At 38.1% G+C, this 23,541-nt stretch overlaps 1 protein-coding gene across 5 annotated transcripts in view; it reads left to right on the top strand.

Moving 5' to 3' along the window:
* The window catches only part of SEMA5A (semaphorin 5A), a 341,199-nt gene that overhangs the window by 227,857 nt on the left and 89,801 nt on the right, over nucleotides 1–23,541 (top strand). For all 5 annotated transcript variants that reach the window (XM_030041900.2, XM_030041903.2, XM_030041902.2 and 2 more), the window contains 2 exons: nucleotides 9,870–10,077; nucleotides 22,462–22,579. In XM_030041900.2, the coding sequence (XP_029897760.1) occupies nucleotides 9,870–10,077; nucleotides 22,462–22,579 (326 nt within the window). The remainder of the gene's footprint in view (nucleotides 1–9,869; nucleotides 10,078–22,461; nucleotides 22,580–23,541) is intronic.

Here is a 23,541-nt window from a genome sequence, read left to right as displayed (position 1 = left end):
GCTGATTCAGCTGTAAAGTGAATATGTCCTTGACACATTTGAGACTTTATAACACACAGGAATTAAGTCTACAGGGGATAGAAGTGTTCTAAAGAATGCAGTATATTTAAAAAGCTTTCTCCTGAAAACAACAGAGAGGATTGAGATGGTTATTGTCCTGATTTCCATTGATATTTATGTTCCAAATTTGTTGTATTTGAAAATGGAAACTAAATGTCTTTTGGGGGGGGGGGGGGGGGGCAGAAGGGGAGGGAGTTTATTCTTCAGTAATTGTTGGGCTGTGTTTGTCATTAATTTGCACGTTCTTTCTGTCCTACCAGACACATGGCTTTGAAGAAAGCTCCTTATTTTGGAATAACTAGTACCTAGATCAGTGATTTTTTTATTCAAAAGAGTCTTTGAATCAATAGTTCTAACTCCTGTGTAGAAAGGATAGCCCATAAATTTTCCCTTCATAAAATAAATACATATTAAATTTTGACATACAGCCATGAGAAACTCCTCTAGTTGCAGAACTACTGCTGAATTTCTTTTGGAATAGCCACTAGGGCATTAAGAAGCTTGCTAATCATTTCAGAAGGTATGCAAATAGATTGTGGCTAAAATTGCACCTTTCAGATTCTTAATGGTTGCCAAATGAGTTACATTATCTCTCCTGCATAAAAGCCTGGGGACCTGTAATAGACCATCATACCTCCTTTGTTGACAGGCATTATCAACAAAGTGTCTCATTTTAGCTTTAATTCAAATTAATTTCCAATACTGTAAGGAAGCACATCAATATTTACATGAAATGTAGTAGGAAAGAGGGAATAAGGAGTCAGAGCCAAAGATAAACAAGGTAAATCTAAAATATTGTGCATGCTTGCTTTTTATAGACTGTCTTTCAAAACTGCTGTTGTTACATCCAAGAATTGAAAAACAAAACCAAAGCAGATTGCAGAAGTACTAGGGGGTCTTACCCAGAGAAGAATATTTTAATACAGGTTTTTTCTACATTTTTCTTCCGCTGCTTCCAAAACTCTCTTCAGAGAAAGAGCCAAACCTTTGCAGTTTCCTAAGTGTGATAGTTAACCAACCATTCTGTGCTTTGAAACCGTTAAGACACTATGTGCTATAACTTTGTATATAATTTCAAAGTAGCTTTTACTAAAATATATTAAAATTATATATGTACCTTTTTAATCCTTCTTTTTTCTTTCTAATTGTCAAGATGCCAGACAACTGAATGTCTAATTGTAAGATTGCTATGAACTGTGTATAGTTTGACAGGAAGCAGGAAATTTTGATTGGTTAGTTGTGGAAGTTGCTTTTCCTTAAATTTGGGAGCCTTTGCTTCCCTGCTAATTTTTGTTAACTTCTCTCTTTCTACTAAACATACCAGCAGACCGACAATGACCATGTTTCTTCCTGGACTTTCCTAAAAGCTTTTAAGCTGTAAAATTCTGTGTTCTTATATGGCCAAGGATTCTTAGATTATTGTTACTCCCTAGCAATAGCAGAAATACATTAAAATTTGAAATCAGGCATGGAGAGAGAATGATTTGGTTTAAAATCTGGGATCATAAAAAAAAACAAAGCCCCGTGTTTTTCTTTCCGGAGTGGACCTGGAACTAGAAAGGACTTGGTTTTATATTTACTTCACATGGGCCCAAAACCTCCAAGACCAAACTTATTCACTGTTTTGGGCTAAGGTCTCGCATGAACAACCTGCAAGATTTCTCAAGCCCCAGAATGTAGCCTTTTTTTTTTTTTTTTTAAGATCTAACAACTCTTGGTCTACTTATAAAGTCCAATTTCTTTACACACATTGATGATGCTGTAAATTTCAGCTAAAAATGTAGCTCACTTGGTAGATAATGTAGATTTTTAGTTGTTTTGCAGTCTTCCAACTATAAAACAACTACATAATCCAAGAACTTCAGTTAGAGCGGGCTCGCTTCTTGGTGGCTTTCTGCAGGTAACAGCAACCATTTAGTATTTATTTTTGTTCCAGATTTTCAGTGATATTAATGCTAGCTTTTGTAGGACCAAGATTGTCACATGGATTACTGTTGCTTCAGTTCATTTAATTTACTGAAATTTAATTAAATGTCCATGAGCAATGATCTGTGAGTTTTCCAGGTTGCTTGCGTACTTTTTTTCTCCAACAGTGTCCTACAACAGAGTAAGGAAAACTAAGATACCTGAATAAGGGATAGCTTAAGCTGTGAGTAAGTGATGGCAGAGAGGCTAACCAACATTTTGTTTAGCCTATTTAGTGCTTAAAAATAAGTCTCCGTATTAACAGGGCAGAACAATTTACAACATTTCTTGGGGAAATGCAAAAAAATTCTTTTTGTATTTCCAGCTACAATATTTGTTAGAAGCTCTTGTTCTACAGTTACATAATTGCCCTTTTGATCTAATAAATGTGCTTTATGTCTGTGTTTCTGTTAATATCCACCATTGTCTTGTTATCAGCATGATGATAATGAGCTGTAATAGCAAGGCAATCACAGTAGTTTATTGTTGAAATTCTTCATAAGCTTATCACAGTATTTATTCTCTATCAAGGCTGCAAAGCAGAACATGTTCAGATTTTTAACCTTCATTTTTGACTGAAACTTGTAGAAAAATCACATCGTTACACCATGAAATATATTAAAAGTAGAGAAAAAGAACAAATTAACTAGCACACTGACCAGATTGTTCAAACCGTCATTTAATTTCAAATAGAGAGACAAACTATGAACATGTAAAACAGCTCTGAAAATAAAAATAAAAATTTAGAAAATTTAAAATTTATGCTTTGATAAAGCGTCAGAATTCCATATTCATTTTGAGAGTCACTTTTTTTCTGAAAAAGTAATGAATATACATTTAAAAATATGAAAATATTTAAAGTAAAACTCTGTAAATTAAGGTGGGAATTTTAAAATGAAACTATATCCTTTTTATTTTCCATATCATTGTAGAAGTACTACATTTACCCATAATAAGTTTTTTGTTTTTAAAGTAGAAGGGTTGAAGCTCAGTCTTTCACTTGTCCTTTAGGCCGAAGTGAGATTAAAAACCTATTCCTGTAAATCAAGTATAAATACATATCTCAGAAACCTGGAGGTAAAAGCTAAATTAAGTTACAGAGAATGGTTATATTATCATATCTTCTAAATACGCCCTTGCTTTAAACCAAATTGTACCCCACTCCCATATGGGAAAACAGATTATAGCAAAGGCTTTAATTATCCATATTCTACTGATGATTTAACTAATTTTAAAGTTATTTTTAGGAAAGGCAAAAAAAGAGCAGGTTTTAAATCCTCTCATATTCTGTGTACCATATGCATCTTTTTTGATGTTGCATAGATTGCTAAATCGTAAGTCCTGGGCTTTCCCTTTGTAGGCTCAACCAGCTGCTGCATTAGCTGTTCCTGTGTCTTTTTTCTGTGTTGAGTGCGCTTAAGCCCTTATGCAACCTAATACTTTCTGTCATTGGAATAATTTTCTGCTGTTAACCAAATGCACGTTCTGCTTTGCGGTAGGGCTTGCTTTCAGCTCCTGTGGTGGAGGAAAGCGAATACTGATGATACATTTTTTTGCAGTGACAGTATGTTTATCAATCACCTTGCACTTTCTTTGATTTTGTACTATTATATGTTGTGTACATCAATTTTATGTTTGGTATTTCAATTTATTCTTCTGAAAGATCTCTGTCTTGAAGACAACCCTAATACCCTATTTTTTCTGTTCCTATGGTGTTTTAATACAAATGTTATATGACAAATGTGAACACCGTTTATATACACATATGGATAATATTTACAAGAAATTTAACAGATTGTTTTCTTTAATTTCAACAGTCTTAATACTATCTGAATGCTTTTATTCTCCCACTGGAAAAATAATTTACATACAACAAATAATATGCAAAACCAGTGCTATTTCAAATTACACTCCTTGAAAACATATGCAATTTGTATCCATTTCAACTGCACTTTAAAATGTATTCTCCCAAATATCCATCTTTTGATTTTAAACTTTTCTTTAAAAGAAAACCCACTGATTATTAAGTTGACAGATTAAGGGTGTCGATGAGTCCATTTTCACATATTATAATACACATAGTGTAGAGTATTTCTTGCATAGGTGGTACCTTATTCAAGTTCAATTACAAATGTTCCGTGAAGTACTGAATATAGCTTTAGCTTCCATTTTCTGTGTCTTGCGTTGACTGCCCCTTTCCTCCCTATTGACCACATTCTTTCATCTACTTAAGACATCTTATTTTCCTAAACAATATTTTGTGGAAAAATTGCAAAATAGGCCCTTATTTACATTGACTGTTCTTAGTTTATAATTTGCAGTGGATTTTGCTGTTCCTTGAGTTTTTCTTGGGATATGCGAGGAGATTTTCAGATCTGTAAAGGCACCTTGTTGTGCTCAGAAAGTGCAGGAATACTTGTAAAGTCATAAATATAGGCATACAACTGGCCTAAGGATATATTTGAGCCTATTACAAGTTTCTTTTGCTAGCAACTCATATAGTTTGGAAGGCACCAATGACTTTTTTTGCAAAGTTACTGGAAGATGATACCGTAGGCTTCTCCTCTGAGAAACGGTGACTTGGATTCTGCGTTCTGGTGCTGGTTCAGTTGCTTTCTGGAGACCAGCCCTCTCTCCAAGGTACTACCCTAAACTACGATAAAATGAAGATTAAATTAGGTTTTGTTTCACTGTTAAGTATGGCAAGAGTTACGACTGAAAGTGTTTCCCTCCCAAAAAGGAGTGGGTAGAGGGTTTTTCCCTTCTTTCAAAGAAGTTAAACGAACTTACTTCAATCCTGCCTTATTTTGGATGATCTATTAAAGGTGTTTTTGCTTAAAGAATGCAGAAATATTTCGTAAACATAATAGCTCATATAAATAATTATTTTTCTCCATAGCAAGCAGTTGCTTCAGCTTCTTCAAGTGTTCTTATTTCTGTGAGGAAACTTAAGAAAGTACAGGTTATTATTAGTTATTAGTTTGTTGCATCTGCCGTTTGTTTTGTGTGTTCATTTTCTGTTTTCCCTTACAGATGTCACCATAGATGTTACAATGATTTCAACCACACTCTTGCAGGGTTCTCCATTGGTAGCTATGCTTTATACCATTTACATCTTAAACTTTGCTTTCAGTTTTAGAGATCATCCTTTGATTTTGTCCTATTATCATTCTGTTCATTACACAATCTGTTGCCTCCAAGCTCGTTCTCTACAACTCCAACTCAGGTTTTCCATTTAGTTCTTCATGGTCTCCTACACATTACACAGTAATATTTCCACTAGAATTTTTTTTCATCTTCATTCACCATGATTAGATTTCTAATGTTCAAATGCTGGTTTTGCAGGTCTCTCTAAAAATATTGCAGTACGAGTTAACAAAGTACATTATTTACCCATTCTGGCCAATGTCATTATCTTTCACTACTCCTGTATATAGTCAATCATCCTTAAACCAAGGCTGTCAGGTGTCTGGAGCTGTTCCAGCATGTCTTGCTTACGCTCAGGATGTGAAGATGCCATTCATTCATGCAATTCTTAAATAGCTGTTGGACTCAGCCTTGACATTTGTGATGAAACTGGAACTTTCCTTGTGTCCATGGCAATAAAGCTACATCCATTAGGAAGGTCTGTGTTTACTATTCCTCTTAGGTATGTCTTGGCAGAAGTGGACAGTTAGTTTGATTATAAAGTAAATATTCACTGGAAAGATTTTGACAGGTCTGAAAACCTCCACCCCCAGAGCTGTATTCAAGACTCATTTTTTTCCCTACTTCACTCTTTATTTTGCTTTACAACTGTGGTGTGAAAGTGGCTGAACAGACAACACTTTTGAGGATGGGACTTTTAGAAGTTCTGTAGGAAATCTGTAATCTTTGCTGGAGGCTGGATGCATAATGTTGCACGCATTGTAGTAGAATTGGTAACACTGGAACAAAGCACCTGGCTTTTGAAAGTACTGATGCAATGGCTATGATTTTCCGCTGTAAGGAAGCCTGGTGTAGCCAGTATTATACGCTAGTGTAGTTTGAGGAGGTTGATAGCTAATACCCTTGATACGTACCATACTCTGATGAACATAGCCACCAATTCCATCTGTGTCTGTGTCCTGGTTTCAGCTGGGATAGAGTTAACTGTCTTCCTAGTAGCTGGTACGGTGCTATGTTTTGAGTTCAGTATGCGAAGAATGTTGATAACACACTGATGTTTTCAGTTGTTGCTAAGTAGTGTTTGGATTAAAGTCAAGGATTTTTCAGCTTCTCATGCCCAGCCAACGAGAAAGCTGGAGGGGCACAAGGAGTTGGCACAGGACACAGCGAGGGCATCTGACCCAAACTGGCCAATGGGGTATTCCATACCATGTGACGTCATGCCCAGTATATAAACTGGGGGGGAGTGGGGGCGGGGGATCGCCACTCGGGGACTAACTGGGTGCCGGTCGGTGGGTGGTGAGCAATTGCACTGCGCATCATTTGTACATTCCAGTCCTTTCATTATTGCTGTTCTCATTTTATTAGTGTTACCATTATCATTATTAGTTTCTTCTTTTCTGTTCTATTAAACTGTTCTTGTCTCAACCCACGGGTTTTGCTTCTTTTCCCGATTTTCTCCCCCATCCCACTGGGCAGGGGGAGTGAGTGAGTGGCTGCGTGGTGCTTAGTTGCTGGCTGGGGTTAAACCATGACAGTCTGTCTCAAAGTCACAGAATAAAAACAGATCCTCAGCCTAGTTTGGGCTCCCAGGTGGTCCATGCAGAATCAGAGTAATAGGCAGGAGGAATTTAAAGCAGAGAAGATGGGTAATAGAAGGTCAGAAGGAGGAGAGTTTACTGAGACAGAGGTAAATCTCAGATAACATTTTATTCCTTTTTACTGAACTTGCATATGACCCACATTGCTGCTGTGAAGAGTAGTGTTTCTTCCTGATAATCTGTGGGATCTCTGGCACTGCTTCTTCACTTAAAGCCCAGTCATTTATGACTTTCAACATTTCTATATGAGTGCTGAGCCTCTTAGACAACAAATGCGAAAAGGATGGTTTGGGAGATGCTGAAAGCAAGCAAAAGGAAATGGGAGGAATGGAGACTGTATGGCAAGATAAGAAGGAAGAAGAAGAGCAATGACAGCTGTCCTGGGGAAGGCATTAGTGCTGCAGGTCTCAAAGTGAGAATATTTTATTTCATTCTAGGGTAGTACGCTGTTGTAACCATATTCTCCAGGCCATAGACCTGAACATAAAAAAATTGTAATTCTGCCCTCTACAATGAACAAATTTACTGAGTAGAAAAGAAACAGAAAATATTTGGTTTTGATCATATTCTCTTGTCCAAAGCTGCACTTCTAAATTAAATGTGTATGTAGGCATGGGGGGAAGGAGGCCTCCAGTCATGTTTTTATTCTTCTTTATCTTGGGGGAGGTGACAGCAAGTGACTCAAGACTGTAGATGCCAGACCCGGCACAGTGGCAGGAAGAAATATTATTCTGTACGAGAAGCACGTGCTGAATGCATACCTGATTTTTGTCACACGCAAGAAAAAGATGGCAAGCCAAATGCAGTGTCTCATGAATCATACTGAACCTGTTGGCTGCCAGTTAGACAAGTGATATAGAGTTGTATGAACTGATGTATAAAGTGATACCAATTCATTTACGTCTGTAAAATGATCTCACTGCTGCTTCTTTTCTTCCTCTTAGTACATCTTTCCAACTTCTATGCTCCAAAAAATCTTTTTTTTTTTTTTTTTTTTCACTCAGAGACTAACACAGCCACTGATTTTTTTTCTGGGCACTTCTCAAACCATGTTTTAACCTTGAAACTTGCTGTAATTGTAGTTGAGATTTTGCATCCAGCAATCACCAGTGGAAACACTACTTGTTACATTCTTCAGTTGAGCTGGTTATCGCTTAATTGTGAGACAAAACTGACTTTTGGCAAAGGTTTAATTAATTTTTGAATATAACTCTACTTTAGGTTGTTTGGAAAAAAGTGATATTCAAATTAGAATTTGTTTTTAATATCAAAAAGCTTCAATTTAAAAAAAATAAAATTGTCATTTAATGAAAGGTTTTTTTCTAACAAATACTCTTGCATATGGTAAATCCTGACAAGCTTGTTTATACCAAGAAAGGAGGAAAATGTAAACAGTTATATGAAGTGACTATATTAAGAATTGAGAGGTCAGTCAGACGACTTTAACATGCAGACATGATCTGTTACACTCAAAATCTTGTTACTAACAAAGGGGAATGCACTTTATATACTGAGCTAAGCATTTATGGTTCATCTAATTAGTTTTGACTCATAAAATTAAGTCCATATTATCTAATTATTAAAGTTTTGTTAATAATATGGTTAGAATCTTATACATAAACTTCCTGCTAACTCCCCCTGTCATTTGGCGTTACGCTCCCCCTTCCAGTACTTCTCCAGGTCTTAAGATTGACTGTTCAGTCTTCCTCAGGAAGGGGGAGAAGACTTGAACAGTAATTGGCCTCCTGGGTTCTCCACCTCCTCTTCAGTTTTGGAGTCTGCTTGAGGCTACTTTTTTGTATTTTCTTAAGGTTGCTTACTTGCTGTTCCTCGCCACTTCCCAGGCAAATTTTGGGAGCCGCACGCTGCCCTCCCCAGCCCGTTATCCCGGAGGGACTGGGTTTTTTTCCAGGAGGGACTAGGTAGGGATGCCAGCCCCCTGCCCCGGGCATTCCCAGAGCGAAGCCAGCGCAGGGAGGGCACAGGCACGGGGCCACCAGGCAACTGCTGCCGCGGCTAAAACCAGCTCCTGCCAAGGCTGGGCCAGACACGTCCTGAGACCCCGGTGCTGGCAGGTCAGCACCAAGCCTCTGGCCTTCTGCTAGCCCTGGCAAAACCCATATTTACTGGGTTGCAGAACAGAGCGTCCCAAACATTTGTTTCACAACTGTTACCGACTCACAAGAGATGTTACAGTCTTTTGAGAATTCCCATGAGTAAGAGCTGATGTCAGTATGTGTTTGCAGTGTTGGATCTTTAACATTTACTGTTGCTGGCACATAGAAGGTTGCACAATGCACTTTTGGTCACACAGCTACCTAAAATATTTATCGGTGTAAGAATGTAGTCCTTTGTGTTCAGAACAAATGTTCTTTGATATTTTTAAATTATTTAAAAACTTTGCATGAGTGAATTGGAAATCTCATCACTCGTCTGACACTGGTTGGGGGTGCTTAGCTATCTTTGCTTAGAAATCACAATAAGAATAGAAGTGAAAAGCAAATGCTGAAAGATACGATTTTTCAGAGGTCAAAATCCAGATAAGAAAGAAGAAGGGACACACCCTCATTTTATTGTTGTATCCACCTAGACTCAGTTAAGACCTGCAAATATTCATGCATATGTGCTTTATTAAATGACTGCTATACATATCTAAAACCCATAGTTTTTAACACATAGAGTTTTAAAACAGACTGGGACAATGATGGACATTATTGCTTTTCAAACTACTTTAAACGTAGTAAAGTGTAGTACAATCTGGTAAACTGAAATCAGTAACCCTTGCTGTGAATGGCTATTTGCAATAGCCAGACTTCAAAAGCTTGTTTTCTAGTGACTACTGCTGTGAAGTCTGTTCTGCACTACTAAAAGTATTTTTTACTCTATTACATCCCATAGAAAACTTCAGTAGCTGTTTTCAAGTTCTTTTCACTGTACTATAAGCAATTTAGGAAAACTCCAGTCAAAGTACTCCCACATTCTGAGGCTTCGTTGAAAACATCCAGCATGGGATGAAGATTTGTTCACTGAATGACACCAAGCAGGGAGAATTCCTAGTATGACTTTTAGTAATTCATTTTCCTCTTGCCTTTGCAGCCTATGGCACTATTAAGAAAGTACTTGCCCCTATGAACCAGACTTCAAGCAGCTGCCTGCTCGAGGAAATCGAACTCCTGCCAAAAAGTCAGCGAGAGCCCATCAGGAGCCTTCAGATCCTGCACAGCCAGAGCGTCCTTTTCGTGGGCCTTCAGGAGCACGTGATTAAGGTCCCCCTGAAGAGATGTCTCTTTTACAAAACATACAGGTATGAACAAGCAGCTAGTTCGATTTGATTGGAGAAAAATGCTTGCGGCAGGGTATGGAAAAATGGGAGGGAAAAATGACTGTAAGTAGGAATCCAAATTAATTACCTCTCTCAGCAATGACTTTCTGTGTACGCTGTTTATCAGAAGTGTCTCTGACTTCTTGTACTAACTTGTTAGGACTAGATGAGACTCTCAAGTGTCATTATACAGATTCTGAATTGTGAAATGAAACAGTAAGAAATGGTTTGTATAGAAAACAGCTATCTGATAACGTGCAATATACCTGCTGGTTTAATCTATTTAAAGCTTAAAACTTGGACAAATTTAAGTTGGGGTTTTTTTTTAAGCTGTATTATAACTAAGTAAACCATACCTCTGTGGGTTCAGAAAGGAAACTGGTTTGGATGAACTGAGAGTTAAGACTAGTTGGAGAAGTGGCTATTTAAAGGCAGTGCTGGATCAGGAAACCATAATAAATGTAAATATTTTACTGGGTGGAAGTGTTATGCAGCTAACATTTGTTCAATCAAACAAGGAAAATAACTTACAAATCATCACTTGGTTTTAGACTTTATTATGGTAGTTAAGGAATTTAAAGTTCAGCATAACAACTTTCATCTAAAAATACTTCTGGGTTGCGAAACATATGCTATTAGAGATTGTTAACTTCATCTAATTAGTTATACCTTCCCTTTGATATAAGTGTGGTTCCAGTAATTCAGTACAATTGTTCTGGTTTACATCAGACTCCGAACCAGTGTGGTGAGCTTTTTGAGAACTGTGACAGACACGTTTGTTTTTTAGCTTGTCTTGCTCTCAGGTTATTTAATATGCCTTCCTTCGAAAAGCCGGTCTACGAAAGGAGGGAGAGAGGCTGCCAGTTGCCTTTCTTGGCCGCTAGACTGAGGATCATGGGGACGTTATCTGTGCGTGACAGAGGGGTTGGTTGTACCTCCCGTGCAGGGCAGCGGCCATCCGCAGGTGCCGACGTTTCTGGCTCTCGGAGGGACCGCGCGTGGGCGCAGCAGGGGGGTGACCGCGGGACGCAGGCGCAGGGCTCTGCCTCGGCGAGAGTGGAAGGACTTTTCCGAGGGACCTGGCTCCACGTGGGGATTGGTGCCGTGCCGTGTGGAGGCCGGCGAAAGGTTGAGAACAAGACCGAAGGAAAAGCTGTGCCCTGGAAAACCGGAGTAGACCGGGGAAGGGGAGTATTCTCCTTGTTACAGTTCTTTACCAGCCCTTTTTGTTTATGCTGTCTTATGTAGCATATTTTAGGCATTTTTTACTAAAATAGAAGTGATAGGACACTTGAAGCCACATTAGAAGTCCTGCAAAGCTTACTTTAAGAAAAAGTTATATATAGGCAAGTCTCTGCCTCAAGCGTTTTGTTGGTTTAGGGGCCAACATAGGACCAAGTTTCATCTTTCTTTGGTTTAGTGAGTTGAAATGGGATGTGTGGTGGTCCTGCAGCCCTTTTTGGCTTGTTTCCTCCTTTTCATTAAGTGAAGGACTTATATGTTGGGAGGGGTATGTGTATGCGTGTGTGTATATCTGAAGAAGGAAAAAATCTAATGACATATTCTTATGCTTCTCTCTTTTCTTGCATGTGACGTGATTATGCCATTCTGGTTGTACAAGACAGTGAACACGTTTCCCTAAGCAGATGTGTCTCTTTCAGAAAGGGAGATCAGGCTGGTATCCTGTTTTTTCTTAGGGTCCATGTACACGTGATGGCAATCATAAACACAGAGAGCTCAATAATACGGGTGTCCTGTGTTTACACCAAGCCTGCACTCTGCTTCAGACATTTCAAGGCTGGAGCCTTATTATGTTATTAGTGAGGTGTGAACTCCAAAATCCAGAGATGAACTTCCAGAGCACCTGCTTAGCTGGTGCCTGTGTGGAGGTCCCACAAGGTCCCTGTGCTTCTGTCAGGACAATTCCCGAGGTAGATCAGTGCTGTCCTGGCTGCAGGGCACAAACATGTCCCTGCCCTCGCCGGGTGGGACTGGCGTCTCAAATCATAGACCCTATGCATGCCTGTAGACTAGGCATTCCTCTCCCTGTTTGAGCAGTGAGGTCTAATGGACTAGATTTTAAGAGCTTGCTGCTTTTTAAAAAAAAAAAAAGTGGTGCTGTTCCCATTTTACTGAGTAGAACAGTAGCTAAATGACTCAAATCCTGCTCAAATAATAATTTATTCTTCTGCCCAGAGGTATGTGAAGTCTCATCTTCCACTGGAATGAATTACTTAAAAGGAGATAAAATTATTCCTATTCCTCGTGGGGCTTTTCAGTCATATCTTTTGTAGTTGTATGACTTTCCTCATAGTAATTAAATATCCACTGCACCAAACGGGTTGCCATCCATGCTTTCTTCTCGGTTAAAGAGTTCACCAGCAATTCAAGCTCTGTTTTGTGAGAACGGAGAGGATTTACAGATGTGATCTAGATGAAATATGTCATTTCCTTGTCATCTGTCGTTAGGGGATTCGGGTCATTTGGAAAACGCAGACATAATCTTTCTCTCACCTATCACTTGCTTTTGGCTTAACTAGTTTTTTCCTGGCTTATGCTGGATTTCAAGCGTATTTGGTTCTCTACATGTAGAAAGAGTGTAGGTACTTTACTTGGGGCTATAAATTTCACTGGGTAATGAAACATCTGAAACTTAGTCACTGCATCACTGGGTGCTTTAGTACTCACATTCTTGTTACATGTTGCCAACTGTAACTTCTATTTTATAGCAATGGGTAAATAGAGTAATGGGTAAACCTTACCTAAGGTAATGCCTTGGGCCATTGTGGTTCTTTTTTTGGACTCTTAATTTTATCTATTCACATTTATCATACTTACGGCTGTATAACTGTGCCAAGGCTATATTCTGAACTTCCATCAATAATAACTAGAGTTTCTTCCCCAGACCAAGGGCATGGCAGTCTTTAGTATCTACTTCACATAATTATTGAGAAACAGAGCATGTTTGTGTATGAATAACAGCCTTAAAAAAGCCAAAAGGCTGAAGATGCACTAGCTCATCTGCTCTGTCTTTTTGTGTCCATGGCAGAGTGCTCACGATCTAATCTTTTCTAATGTTTTTGTTTAGGTTTCTTATAAAGCTTTCAGACAATGCAACTCCCTCTGTTGAGCAGACTGTTCCTCAAGCTAATATCTCAATGTCAAGATAATTTTCCTGAGATTGTCTTATTTTTTCTTTTTATTTCATTATTCCTTGTTCTATTTTCACGTACTAGCCTCTAAAACATGTGGTTATTGCTTTTATTTGTAGTTTATTATGTCTCCTTAATTATCACTCTGATATGCTGTACATATTTAGCAGATACATATTTCCTCGTAAATCTGTTCCTCCAGCACTTCCCTGTGGTGGAGTCCTCTGTGACACGTAGTTGCCTCTGACAGACATTCCCTCTGATTCAGGAAGGTCCTGTTCCACACCAGCTCACGGCTCCGCTCCTGCAAACGCTGTTATTAAAGGCCCTTGAAAATACTGCTTTACATTTGGAGGCTAAATTTGATTTTTTTTTTTTTAATTTTTTTTTTTTGGTGTTCTAGTTGTAGTTCAGTGCACTTTTATTACTGTGACAGCAGACCATACCACAGGCAGAGCCTGTTGTCACACCTGTAGTTCGGGTTGCTCTGCGCTTTCTATTATGCCACAATGTTTTAGTTGTTTATGAGTTGCCCATGCTAGTTATTTGGATTGACAGTTTTCATAGGGGGGGTCTCCCACAGACTTCTGCCAGTGGCTGAATAGTTCTGAACATCCTGTCATAATCCTGCTGTTCTCAGGAGTCAGCTAGGGAAAAATAGCTTGGGATGTGTCAGTTCTTACAAAGAGTTCTCCAAAAAGCCCCGGCATCTTCATGCTCCGGGAGAAAACCGCAGAGCAGTTACCTTAGTTCAGCTCTCCCTGGGGAAAATCTTTAAGATTTGACCTGGTTATTATCACCTGGGTATTGCAATTCACACGTTTACCAAACTTTTATGGAAGACCATCAACATTATTCTCTGGAGCTACTATTTTCACTATGAATTCTCCAGCTCTCTGTACTTCTTCAAAGTTGAGTAGACCAAGCATAAAGCACAACTGACTTTTTTTATACCTGCTAATTAACTATAATATGAGATAAATAGAATGATTATCATGAGAAGATAACTATTCACTCTCTAAAGCTGCAGCATTTGCTATGTACTTTGAAGGCTCCATGCATCTGTAAGAAGGAATAAGATCTGTAGCAGGGGGTAAAGACTTTGTGCCCGAAACAAAGAACCAGTCAGCTTTCTTTTATTGGCAGCTGTGGCCTTCAAAAGCAACCTTGGGGGGCAGTGATTTCTCTGAGGCAAATTTGTAGATGTTATAATTTGTACTGGAGTTTTCAGTGCATCAGTTCTGAAAGTAGGGGCAATGAAAAGTTGTATCAGCCCAATGTTCTGCAAAACCTTACCAAGCAAGGGTCAAGAATTGGTATTTCTGATGGAAGATAGGTTTCACACGCTTAGAAGGCTTGAAAACTAATCTTACTATGACGTTGTGTCTAAGTAAATAAATAGTGCTATCCGCTAAAAGCAGTGCAAATAGTGACTTCTCTGGTGTAAAAAAACCCAAACAATTTCTGGAAATATTTGAGTATTGTTTTTTACATTATATGCTTAAAATATTATTGGGTCACAAGATTGTTTTGCTAAGTAATGTTATCATAGCAATTCTACTGTAACCGTAACTTTTCTCTCTCTGTACTCCCATCATTTTTATTTTGGCTTCTTTGTTAACTATCAGCTAAGCAATCTGTACATATGCAAAAGATAACTGTAGCAGCGTAGTACTAAAAAGGGTACTGGATTAAGTGACAGAAGAAAACAATTATTGGAAATTTGGTTATGCTTTATTTCATTCCTAGAACTCCAGCAAGATTATTAGATTAAGTGTATCAACCACTGTTGCATTCCTTTATTTTGCCTTAGCTATAGATGATGCTTCCTCAGAAGTACTCTCACACTCAGTACGAACCTGTTTTCCTGGTAATAAAACACTGGCTATCCTTACATAGAAGAATAATTATTCCTATATACTAATATTATACAAGTTAACAATGAGTAATGTGGTCTAAACTATTACTAGGTGCTAATGTGTCCAGAAGAGCTTGCCAACACATGGAATTGAAATTGCTGTGTTGAAAAAATAATTCCAGAATGGTTATTTTTGGATATCCAGGTGGATTTCCTTATTTCAAAATATGCAAGCCTTATTCCAGTTTAAATCAGAGAAACACACTGCTGCATTAGAATGCTGGAACCACATGAGGACTGATCTGAATTAGTGATTCCAGAGTAATATTCCAGAATCAGAATCCTCATAAATTTCCCAGACTGGGATAAACAGTAATCCTGGCTGCAAGACTAGATTATAAGCATATTTAAATAACGGGAAGTCTATTTTTAGGTATTAGATACACTGCAAAATTATCTTCAGTTGGTGTGAACTTATGAGAACACTAGTAAAGTCAGCAGAAGTATGAAATAAGCACAGTTGAAAGTTTTCCTCACTCAAAAGAATTAGAATATTAGTCCCATACTGGGGAGGGAATCAATTCAAGGTCTACAGATCTGAGGTTGACCTATATTTCTGTCTTCCCCTGCAAAGACCAAGGTTTTTGCAGAAAGTGTCTTTGTCTATCTGGCCCACAAAATGCATTGGAGACAAACTGCATTTACATTTTGCTGCACCTGAAATATTTAGTCACAACTCTTTAAAGTGTGTGATCTATACGTGTGTGTATTGTATTGTAGGCACACATTTTTGGCAAAGAAGGAACTTTGATAAACAGGCAGAATTTTACAGCCTGCTCCCAATGTATTTCTTGAAGTAGCCTTATGAGAAAAAGGAAAATGTCTTTTCCTTGTAGTTTGCAAAGTTGTAGCAAAACCAGATGGACTTGACTATATATTTGCAATTCAGATTTTATTAGTAGGATATTATTTTAAACAAAGAAGTGAGCTAAGAAATAAAAATTTGAAACAGGCGTGTGGTTTTCATGTGTCATGATGTAATTCATTTCTTTGCTTTAAAAAAATACCAAAAGTTTGAGGAATTCTAAGTTCAGTGTAGTTACTGTTAAGTTTTCCTTGAAAATCACCTGACGTGTTTAAAGTAACCCACTTTCCAAGGGATCATTTCACTAGTCATTTGATACTTGGCAAGTGTATTCTCTGGAAACAGAAGTTAAAGGGACTAGATGGTAATAAGAAAGGGAGGGGGGGAGGCAAATCTGGAAGGTTTTTTTATTTTAAATTAATTTAACATATCACGTACTAGACTGCTACTCAGTCAGGCCAGCACATACCCTATCCATCTGAGCTTACAGTGCTCTGCGTTACACACCAGTTGTTTTCTCATGAGAATTATTTGCAGCTCTTTTAATACTCTATAATATTTTTTGTGGACATTTTCATTTATTTGAAATTTTACAGAAAATTCATAACTGAGTTTGGAGTGCACTATTGACCTGAGTGTATGAGAGAGAGAGAAAATATTTGTGATGCAACAGTGTGAACTGTGGGCAGGATTCCAGGACAAGAGTTTGGTTGCTCCAGTTCCACGAGCCCAAACTGTGTGGCTTTGAAGGCCATCTGCTCCTCATAATACGTTGTCAGGCCAGTGGAGGTATCTAGAGTTACTTCTAGAATGAGAGGTAGCCGTGCCCTCGAAATGTTGGGATACCTGCGACCTGGTTAGTACTCTTAAGAAGTCAAGTTGTTGTCATGGTTTAACCAACCCAGGACAGTTGTACATCCTGAATCTGGGCCTGCTATCTTTAAAATTGATTCATATTCTAGTATAAAGTTAACCTCAACTTTGAAGTTCAAAAGAACCTAGGTTACAGCTGACAAAAAGGATCTGGCAGTCGTGTACCCTGTTTACATTTATATCCGCTACAAACGCGAAGGTCTTTTAAAGACACGGGGATACCATATGGAAGAAAACGTGTCCAGCCTGGGCAATCACTGTTATTGCTGTTCCGGTCTAGCAACACATAAACTTGTGGGAAAATCCCCAAATCCATTGCTCTTGCGTTGCCTTGCCACTTAGGTAGCTCAGGTTTTCAGAGCTTGTTTGCAAACCACAGCTTTGCAGGCTCTGGTTTCAACCCATCAAAAGGGCTTTGAAAACCCTAGCTGCACCTGGGGGTCCCAGTGTTTCCAGGCTCCTACCTCCTGATCGGAGGGCTGGAAGCTCTGTCTTGGCTGATTGACGTGGATGGGGACCTCAGATGTCATTTATTTACAATGAACAGCAAGCCTGCGTTCTCTTGTAGAGAGCGCGCTCTGGAAGTCGTCTTTTGCATTGTTCCGGGTAGAGCTACTTGGAAGCACCAATATTCAGAGAACTGTGTGTTATAAATGACTTTACTAAACAAATTATACATAAATTCCTGATTCTGGATTTGAAGGGAGGAGCTTGTAGATTTAGTGAATCATTCCTAGATGGATTCTGATTGTCTCATAGAAATTCAAGTCAGAGGAAGCAACAGTAGTCCACACAGAGTGACTGAGATGATTAAAAGATTTGATTTTTCTTATAGGTATAGGCAAGGGTTAAGCAGGACTCTGAATATCTGACACACATCTTAGTTTGAGCTCCTAGGACTTTGTAAATTATGTGCCTACCATTTATGCTCTTCTGCATCATTCATCTGTATCTTTACATCCCCGTTCTTCATTGCACACACATATATATACATATATATCTACAAAACCAGCAGTAATGAAAACGCTGATAGGTACCTTTGTACTGAAGTCTAGTATCAGATTTATGTATTCATTCAGAAATGGATAGCACAGTGCATTTGGAACATGAGACAGGCTTTTATCTTCGGTTGTCTGTTCAAATTTGCAGTGAGGAATCTAGCTTCTGTGAAATAAGATGGTGACCCCAGTTCAGTTCCTGGTATACAAAGTGTCCAGATCACAGCTGACAGTAATTGGAACTAGGTAGGCATGGCTATCTCAGTAGGAACGATTGAAAGGGTCAGGAGACTGAAATATCCTCTGTTCTTCAAAATGCTGTGTATAGGTAAAGACAGAAAAATGTTTCATTGAACAGGCTCAGAAGATGCACCTCTTAGGTTTATATATGCTCTGAATAAAATGTTACAGCTCAAGAGGACACCTGATTAGCACTTACAATGTATATTGATATGGGAATATATTCTTCCCCTGAAAGGAGATTTAAAAATCTCTTTTAAATCAGTGGTATCAGGATATAGCTTTTAATCTTAATGTTTTTTGGTTCTTTGGAGCACATGTAACAGATTCTTTTTAGTCTAAAACTGTATGGGGTTTTTTATATATTTTGCTCTGCATGGTGTTCGTTTTGGCCTCATTTTCTGTCTGAATAAATCCTCTCACATGTAACTGAAGTAGAGCAGTTTTGCTAGCCTGCTTGGTGATAATTATGAAATAGCTGAAGAAAATGACCTGCTATTGCTGGCTTGCTTTAGAGTGAGGTGACTTACGGTTCTGTTACTAGTCAGTCAAAATCCATTAAGTGTTGCACGACTGTCAGTAGGCATACCGAACCATCGCAGCCAAATGAATGCCTTGCAGGAGAGACACTCAACTACTTATCATTTGCGTTTGGTAAAAAATGTGAAATGACAACGCAGAGGAAAATTAGAATCAATCAGTAGAAGCCAAAAGCTGTTGAATGTTTTTGTAGAGAATGTTGACTCGACAGGGTGAGTGGCATCAAGAGTCTTAGAATGCCACCAATTCACTTTTATTCCTGAATTTCCTTCCTGCACAAAATTGCCAGTTTTAGCAGTGCTGGGACGTGAAGTCTAAGAGGTGTGGGCTGGTGCCTACTGGGAGTAACAGACAAAACATTCATTTTCATCTCTGGTGAAATTGAGATGTAAGGTAGACTCTCAGAGACAAGATGACTAATATATTATCCAGCTCTGCTACTTCCAGTGTCACTGTCTGAAAGGGCCCTGTCAACTGAAAGACCTAATACTAATTTTAAAATGTATCTAATTTTTCAACAGTAGCATCTAAAATGGCTTTAATTTAAACAGAGATCTGGGAGAAAAAAGGCATAAAGATGTGTAATGGTACCTAATTATCAACTTTCCTTACTTACATGAATTTGACAGCCATTTTGTACAGTTTCTTTTGTTATTTCATGTACACACTGAAGCTGTTCCTCTTACTGCTATCTCTTGGGAGAAAGATTCATTAAAAAAGAGTTAAAACAATATGAAATTTTCATTACGGAGGACAGTAAGGACACATAACTGTGAGTTAATAATAGTCCCTTTAATTTCAGATTTCAGATAGAAGTTCTGATATCTTCATACTTACAAGCTTTATTCTATCCTCATTTTCTATCCGTAAACTTATTTTGTTATCTGTTTCTTTTTTTTTTTTTTTTTTTAAATCTAGGCATAGCAGATCAAAATAATTAGCTGCTGTTATTCACACATTAAATTATCCCTCAAAGGAAAGAAAAAGGTTTTAAAAGGTAGCATAATTAAGCAAATATGGATTAAAATTTACCCGCATATTACCTATCCTCTTCTTTTCACTTAAAAGAAAATATATCCACTTTTCAGAGACACTGGTGATCTAAGCAAGTGATCTAAAAGAAATAAATAAGAAAACCCTCCGAGATGTGAGGCAGAACAGAAAAGGACTGTTGTGCCAATACCTGAAAACAGGGCAGCTATTTAAGCCAGGTCCTGCCTCATTTCATTAATATATCTGGCACAGTGAACTGAAATGCCAGAAAGAGGGTGATGATGCTGAACTACACTTTCGTGGTATGATTTTTCTTTCTGAATATAAGATTTCAAAAATTAAACTTTTTACAAAATGAGACTTAGATATAATAATGACTGGGACAATCAATTAGAACATTATAAAAAAAAATAAGGCAAAACTAGAGTTTCTCATGTGAGGAATGCTTCTCAGATGAAATTTCCTGTTGCTTTGTTTGGAATAGTTCATATGTTTCCAGGATTAATTTATGTATTGTAGTGTAAAGAAAAAAAAAAAAAACCAACAGATTATTGAAGACTGTTAATGCCTTTCATTTTTAGAGGCAGTTCTTTGCATTTAGCCTCTTGTCATCTGCACGAGGTTAGCTGAGTTATTAACTTCTTAAAACCATAGTTTTCATATGGTCAGTGGACCTTCTTAACTAAATTCTGGAAAGATTCACCTGATTTTATCTTGCTGCAGTGCTCTCCAAACCCAGTCACTTACTGAAATGGCCATGTTCAGTGTCCACGGAGTGATGGAACATGCTTTGTCCTGGCAGTACAAGGACTTTTCAGCATTTTTTTTAACTTTATTTTTTCCATGGAACTAGGATCCATTCTGATACCAGGAAGTTTTAAGAACGGTCAAAATATGCTTTGAGTGCCCTACTTATAACTGTTAAGTGACTTGTAATGAAAGGTGCAAGCCATTTGCCTGAGTGGAAAGTAATGTGGAAACAAAAGCAGAAGAGGAAATAGGGTCTAAGAGCAGAGTGGGAGAAGGATCAGCTTACTCCCAGGAAAGAGGGAGTGTGGTTTTGAGTGAAAGGGTATTGACTTTTAAAATATTTTTTTTTTTTAATAGAAAGTGTCTAACGCCTAATAACTGCATTTAAAAATACTAACACTTAACATAAAGGAATAGTGAAGTTGGAAAAGTGAGCACTTCTACTCTGAGAAATAGCACAGCTAATGTTGCCAATTGTGCATTAGGTCAGCCTTTACTTTTGTTTTGTAGTCATTTTTCATAAAACATGTGCGTTACCAGACATACTCTGAAGGAGAACACTGAACATCTTGTCTTGCAGACCCTGGAAGATCAAGACACTTAGAACTTTCCATAATTTGCATTAATTGTCCTTCTCACTTTCTAGATAGAGTAAATGGAAACATGTGCAGCCTGAGTTACAAAAATGCTAAGTGCTCGCAGCTGCAAGAACCATCAGTGGGAACTCTTTTCTGAACACCGAATCCCCTAAACCAGAAGCTTTATCTGTGAACTGGCAGCCTAATTAGGGATACCTAGGGAGTTTTGGCTATTATGTCTCTTACTCTGCGCCCATTTTGCAGATGGGAACTATGCTCCCACATAGCACTGGCAATCCATGTTGCCAAGTGTACTGTAGAAACTAATTCTTTGAAATTTATAACTAGTAAGGATCCGCTGTGATGGTATTATGGAGTAGCATAGTAGGGAATTAGTAAGTCTGCGTTTTGTCTGATGTTACTGTGGGAACTACATAAGGAATGCCAGAGATAAATAGAAATAAGAATAAAGCACAGGATTTGTGAGGACAGAATCACAGAAGAGTTGAGTTTGGCAGGGACCTCTAGAGATCATCTAGTCCTGCCCCCCTGCTCAAGCTGGGTCACCCAGGGCCGGTTGCCCAGGACTGTGTCCAGATGGGTTTTGAGTATCTCAAAGAATGAGTTGAGCAAGAATGATCAGTTTAGCATTTTTTATAATCTAGACAAAATGTTTGAATTTATGATTTTTTTATGTGTAATTTATAAGTATTTTTACAAGCGTTAAACTGATTATATTATGCTTCACTATAATGGGACTTCCACCTCCTTTCTGATATACCTTTAGCTATGAAGCTGCAGACCTATTGCCTGGACTGTTAACGCTTGTGCTACCAGTAGCAAGAGAAAGCTGCCATTTAATAGCGAAAAGAACTTCTAGTTTTTTACAGTGGGTCTTTCAGAGTCTGTAGGAAGCTGGACTACCATCCTTCTCTCTAACCTTCCTTTTTCATCCTCATGTGCCAGAGGAGGGAATGTCTAGGGCAGTGTGTGAAATGCAAGAGGTGTGATGGCAGCCACCGGCACCCCTTTGAACTTACTTCCAGGGATTCTATAGCAGTGCAGAAAACAAATCAGAGGTTTTCTAATTAGTTTTCAAAGAGTAGACATTGTCATCTGATTTCTGACAAAGATGATAACTATAATTCCAAAACTGATAGGGAAGACTAAGAACTGTAACTCCTGAAATCTTCGTTACTTGGAGCAGACAACATAGGCTTTTTATGAATTGCTGTAATTCTCTAGTAATTAAGTACAATAATCAGTCTTAATGATATACCATGCATACAGCCAGAAATTCAGCTATGCACTTAAAAGAAATGCTAGCTTTGTGTAGGCATTCAAATTCATTTTTCTTCTCTTTTGTCATTTCATCTGTACCATACCACAACAGGGATCAGTTTCACTATCAGTTTTAGGCCTGCGAAACATGAAGGGACACCGCATAGTTATTTAGAGATCTTTGGTCTCTACAGATGAAGATAAATGTTCATGTTTTCTGACTGGTTTTCATTCACAGTGCATGCATTGGATCCCAAGACCCTTATTGTGGCTGGGACATGGTGATGAAGAAATGCACAACGCTGGAAGAAAGTCTGAGCATGAGTCAGTGGGAGCAAAGCATTACTGTGTGTCCTGTAAGTCCAAATACATTCATTTATCTCTTAAAACTTTTGATTCCTTGTGAATTTCATGAAAATGAGCTGGCATAGATTTTTCAAACTCAGAAAACTGTATTTAATGCCATTTTCCTCAGGCTTTCCCATCAGATGTTAACAGGATATTCAGTTTCTTTTCTATTTCTTATCAAACTACTTATATAATATGATCAAGTTATTTGTAGTACTTTCAAAGAGTAGTTCTTTTTTACCTGTAATGTCTGTGTTCCCACCTTGAAAGCAAATGTTCACTAGGATTAGAGATATTGACATGTTTTTCTCTGCAGGATTTTTCTCCATTTTGTACTTGGAAAAAATTTAATCACTAGTGGTACAATCTTTTCTTTTAGGATCATTATTGCTAATATAAAAGGCCATATAACGTCCTTCAAAGTCCATGACTTGGAAGGGTGAATTCTATGAGTTAAGTCTCACCCACATAAATGACAGGAGTGATAATTATAATAAACTTTGTATTAATATTTACAGTGGTTTAACACTTGTCTTTAAAAATTATTTTGAATAAATTTAATATAATAAAAACCAAACAAAAATGTTGATTTATATCCATCCTTTTTAATGTGGTTCCAGTGTTGGTTTAATATTGATTCGTTTCCCTCACTCCGAAGAGCACAAAAAGAAGGTTAAGAAGGATCTTCCTTGTGCTAGTAAGCTCTTTCCTTTGGAGACTCAGGGAGGCTGCTTTGTCTTTGCATGTTGCCCATGGAGAGGGAGCCTCTCCAACTCAGTTCTGCTTTCATTGCTAATAAGAACTTCTTGAACTTGTCCCCACTTGCCACTGGAGCACACACATCTATGAATTTATGCTCATACGACATCCATGTTCTATTCTCCATGTGTTCAACAAGCTCCTTTTAACATCTTACTGACAGTCCACTCTCTTAAGCTGGGCTTTGTTTAGTGAACTAGAGACGTGCAAA

Source organism: Aquila chrysaetos, chromosome 18, assembly GCF_900496995.4.
Source record: "Aquila chrysaetos chrysaetos chromosome 18, bAquChr1.4, whole genome shotgun sequence".
In the NCBI taxonomy this organism is placed as follows: domain Eukaryota; kingdom Metazoa; phylum Chordata; class Aves; order Accipitriformes; family Accipitridae; genus Aquila; species Aquila chrysaetos.
The sequence above is the reverse complement of the archived record's forward strand: the minus strand, read 5'-3'. Positions and strand labels throughout refer to the sequence as shown.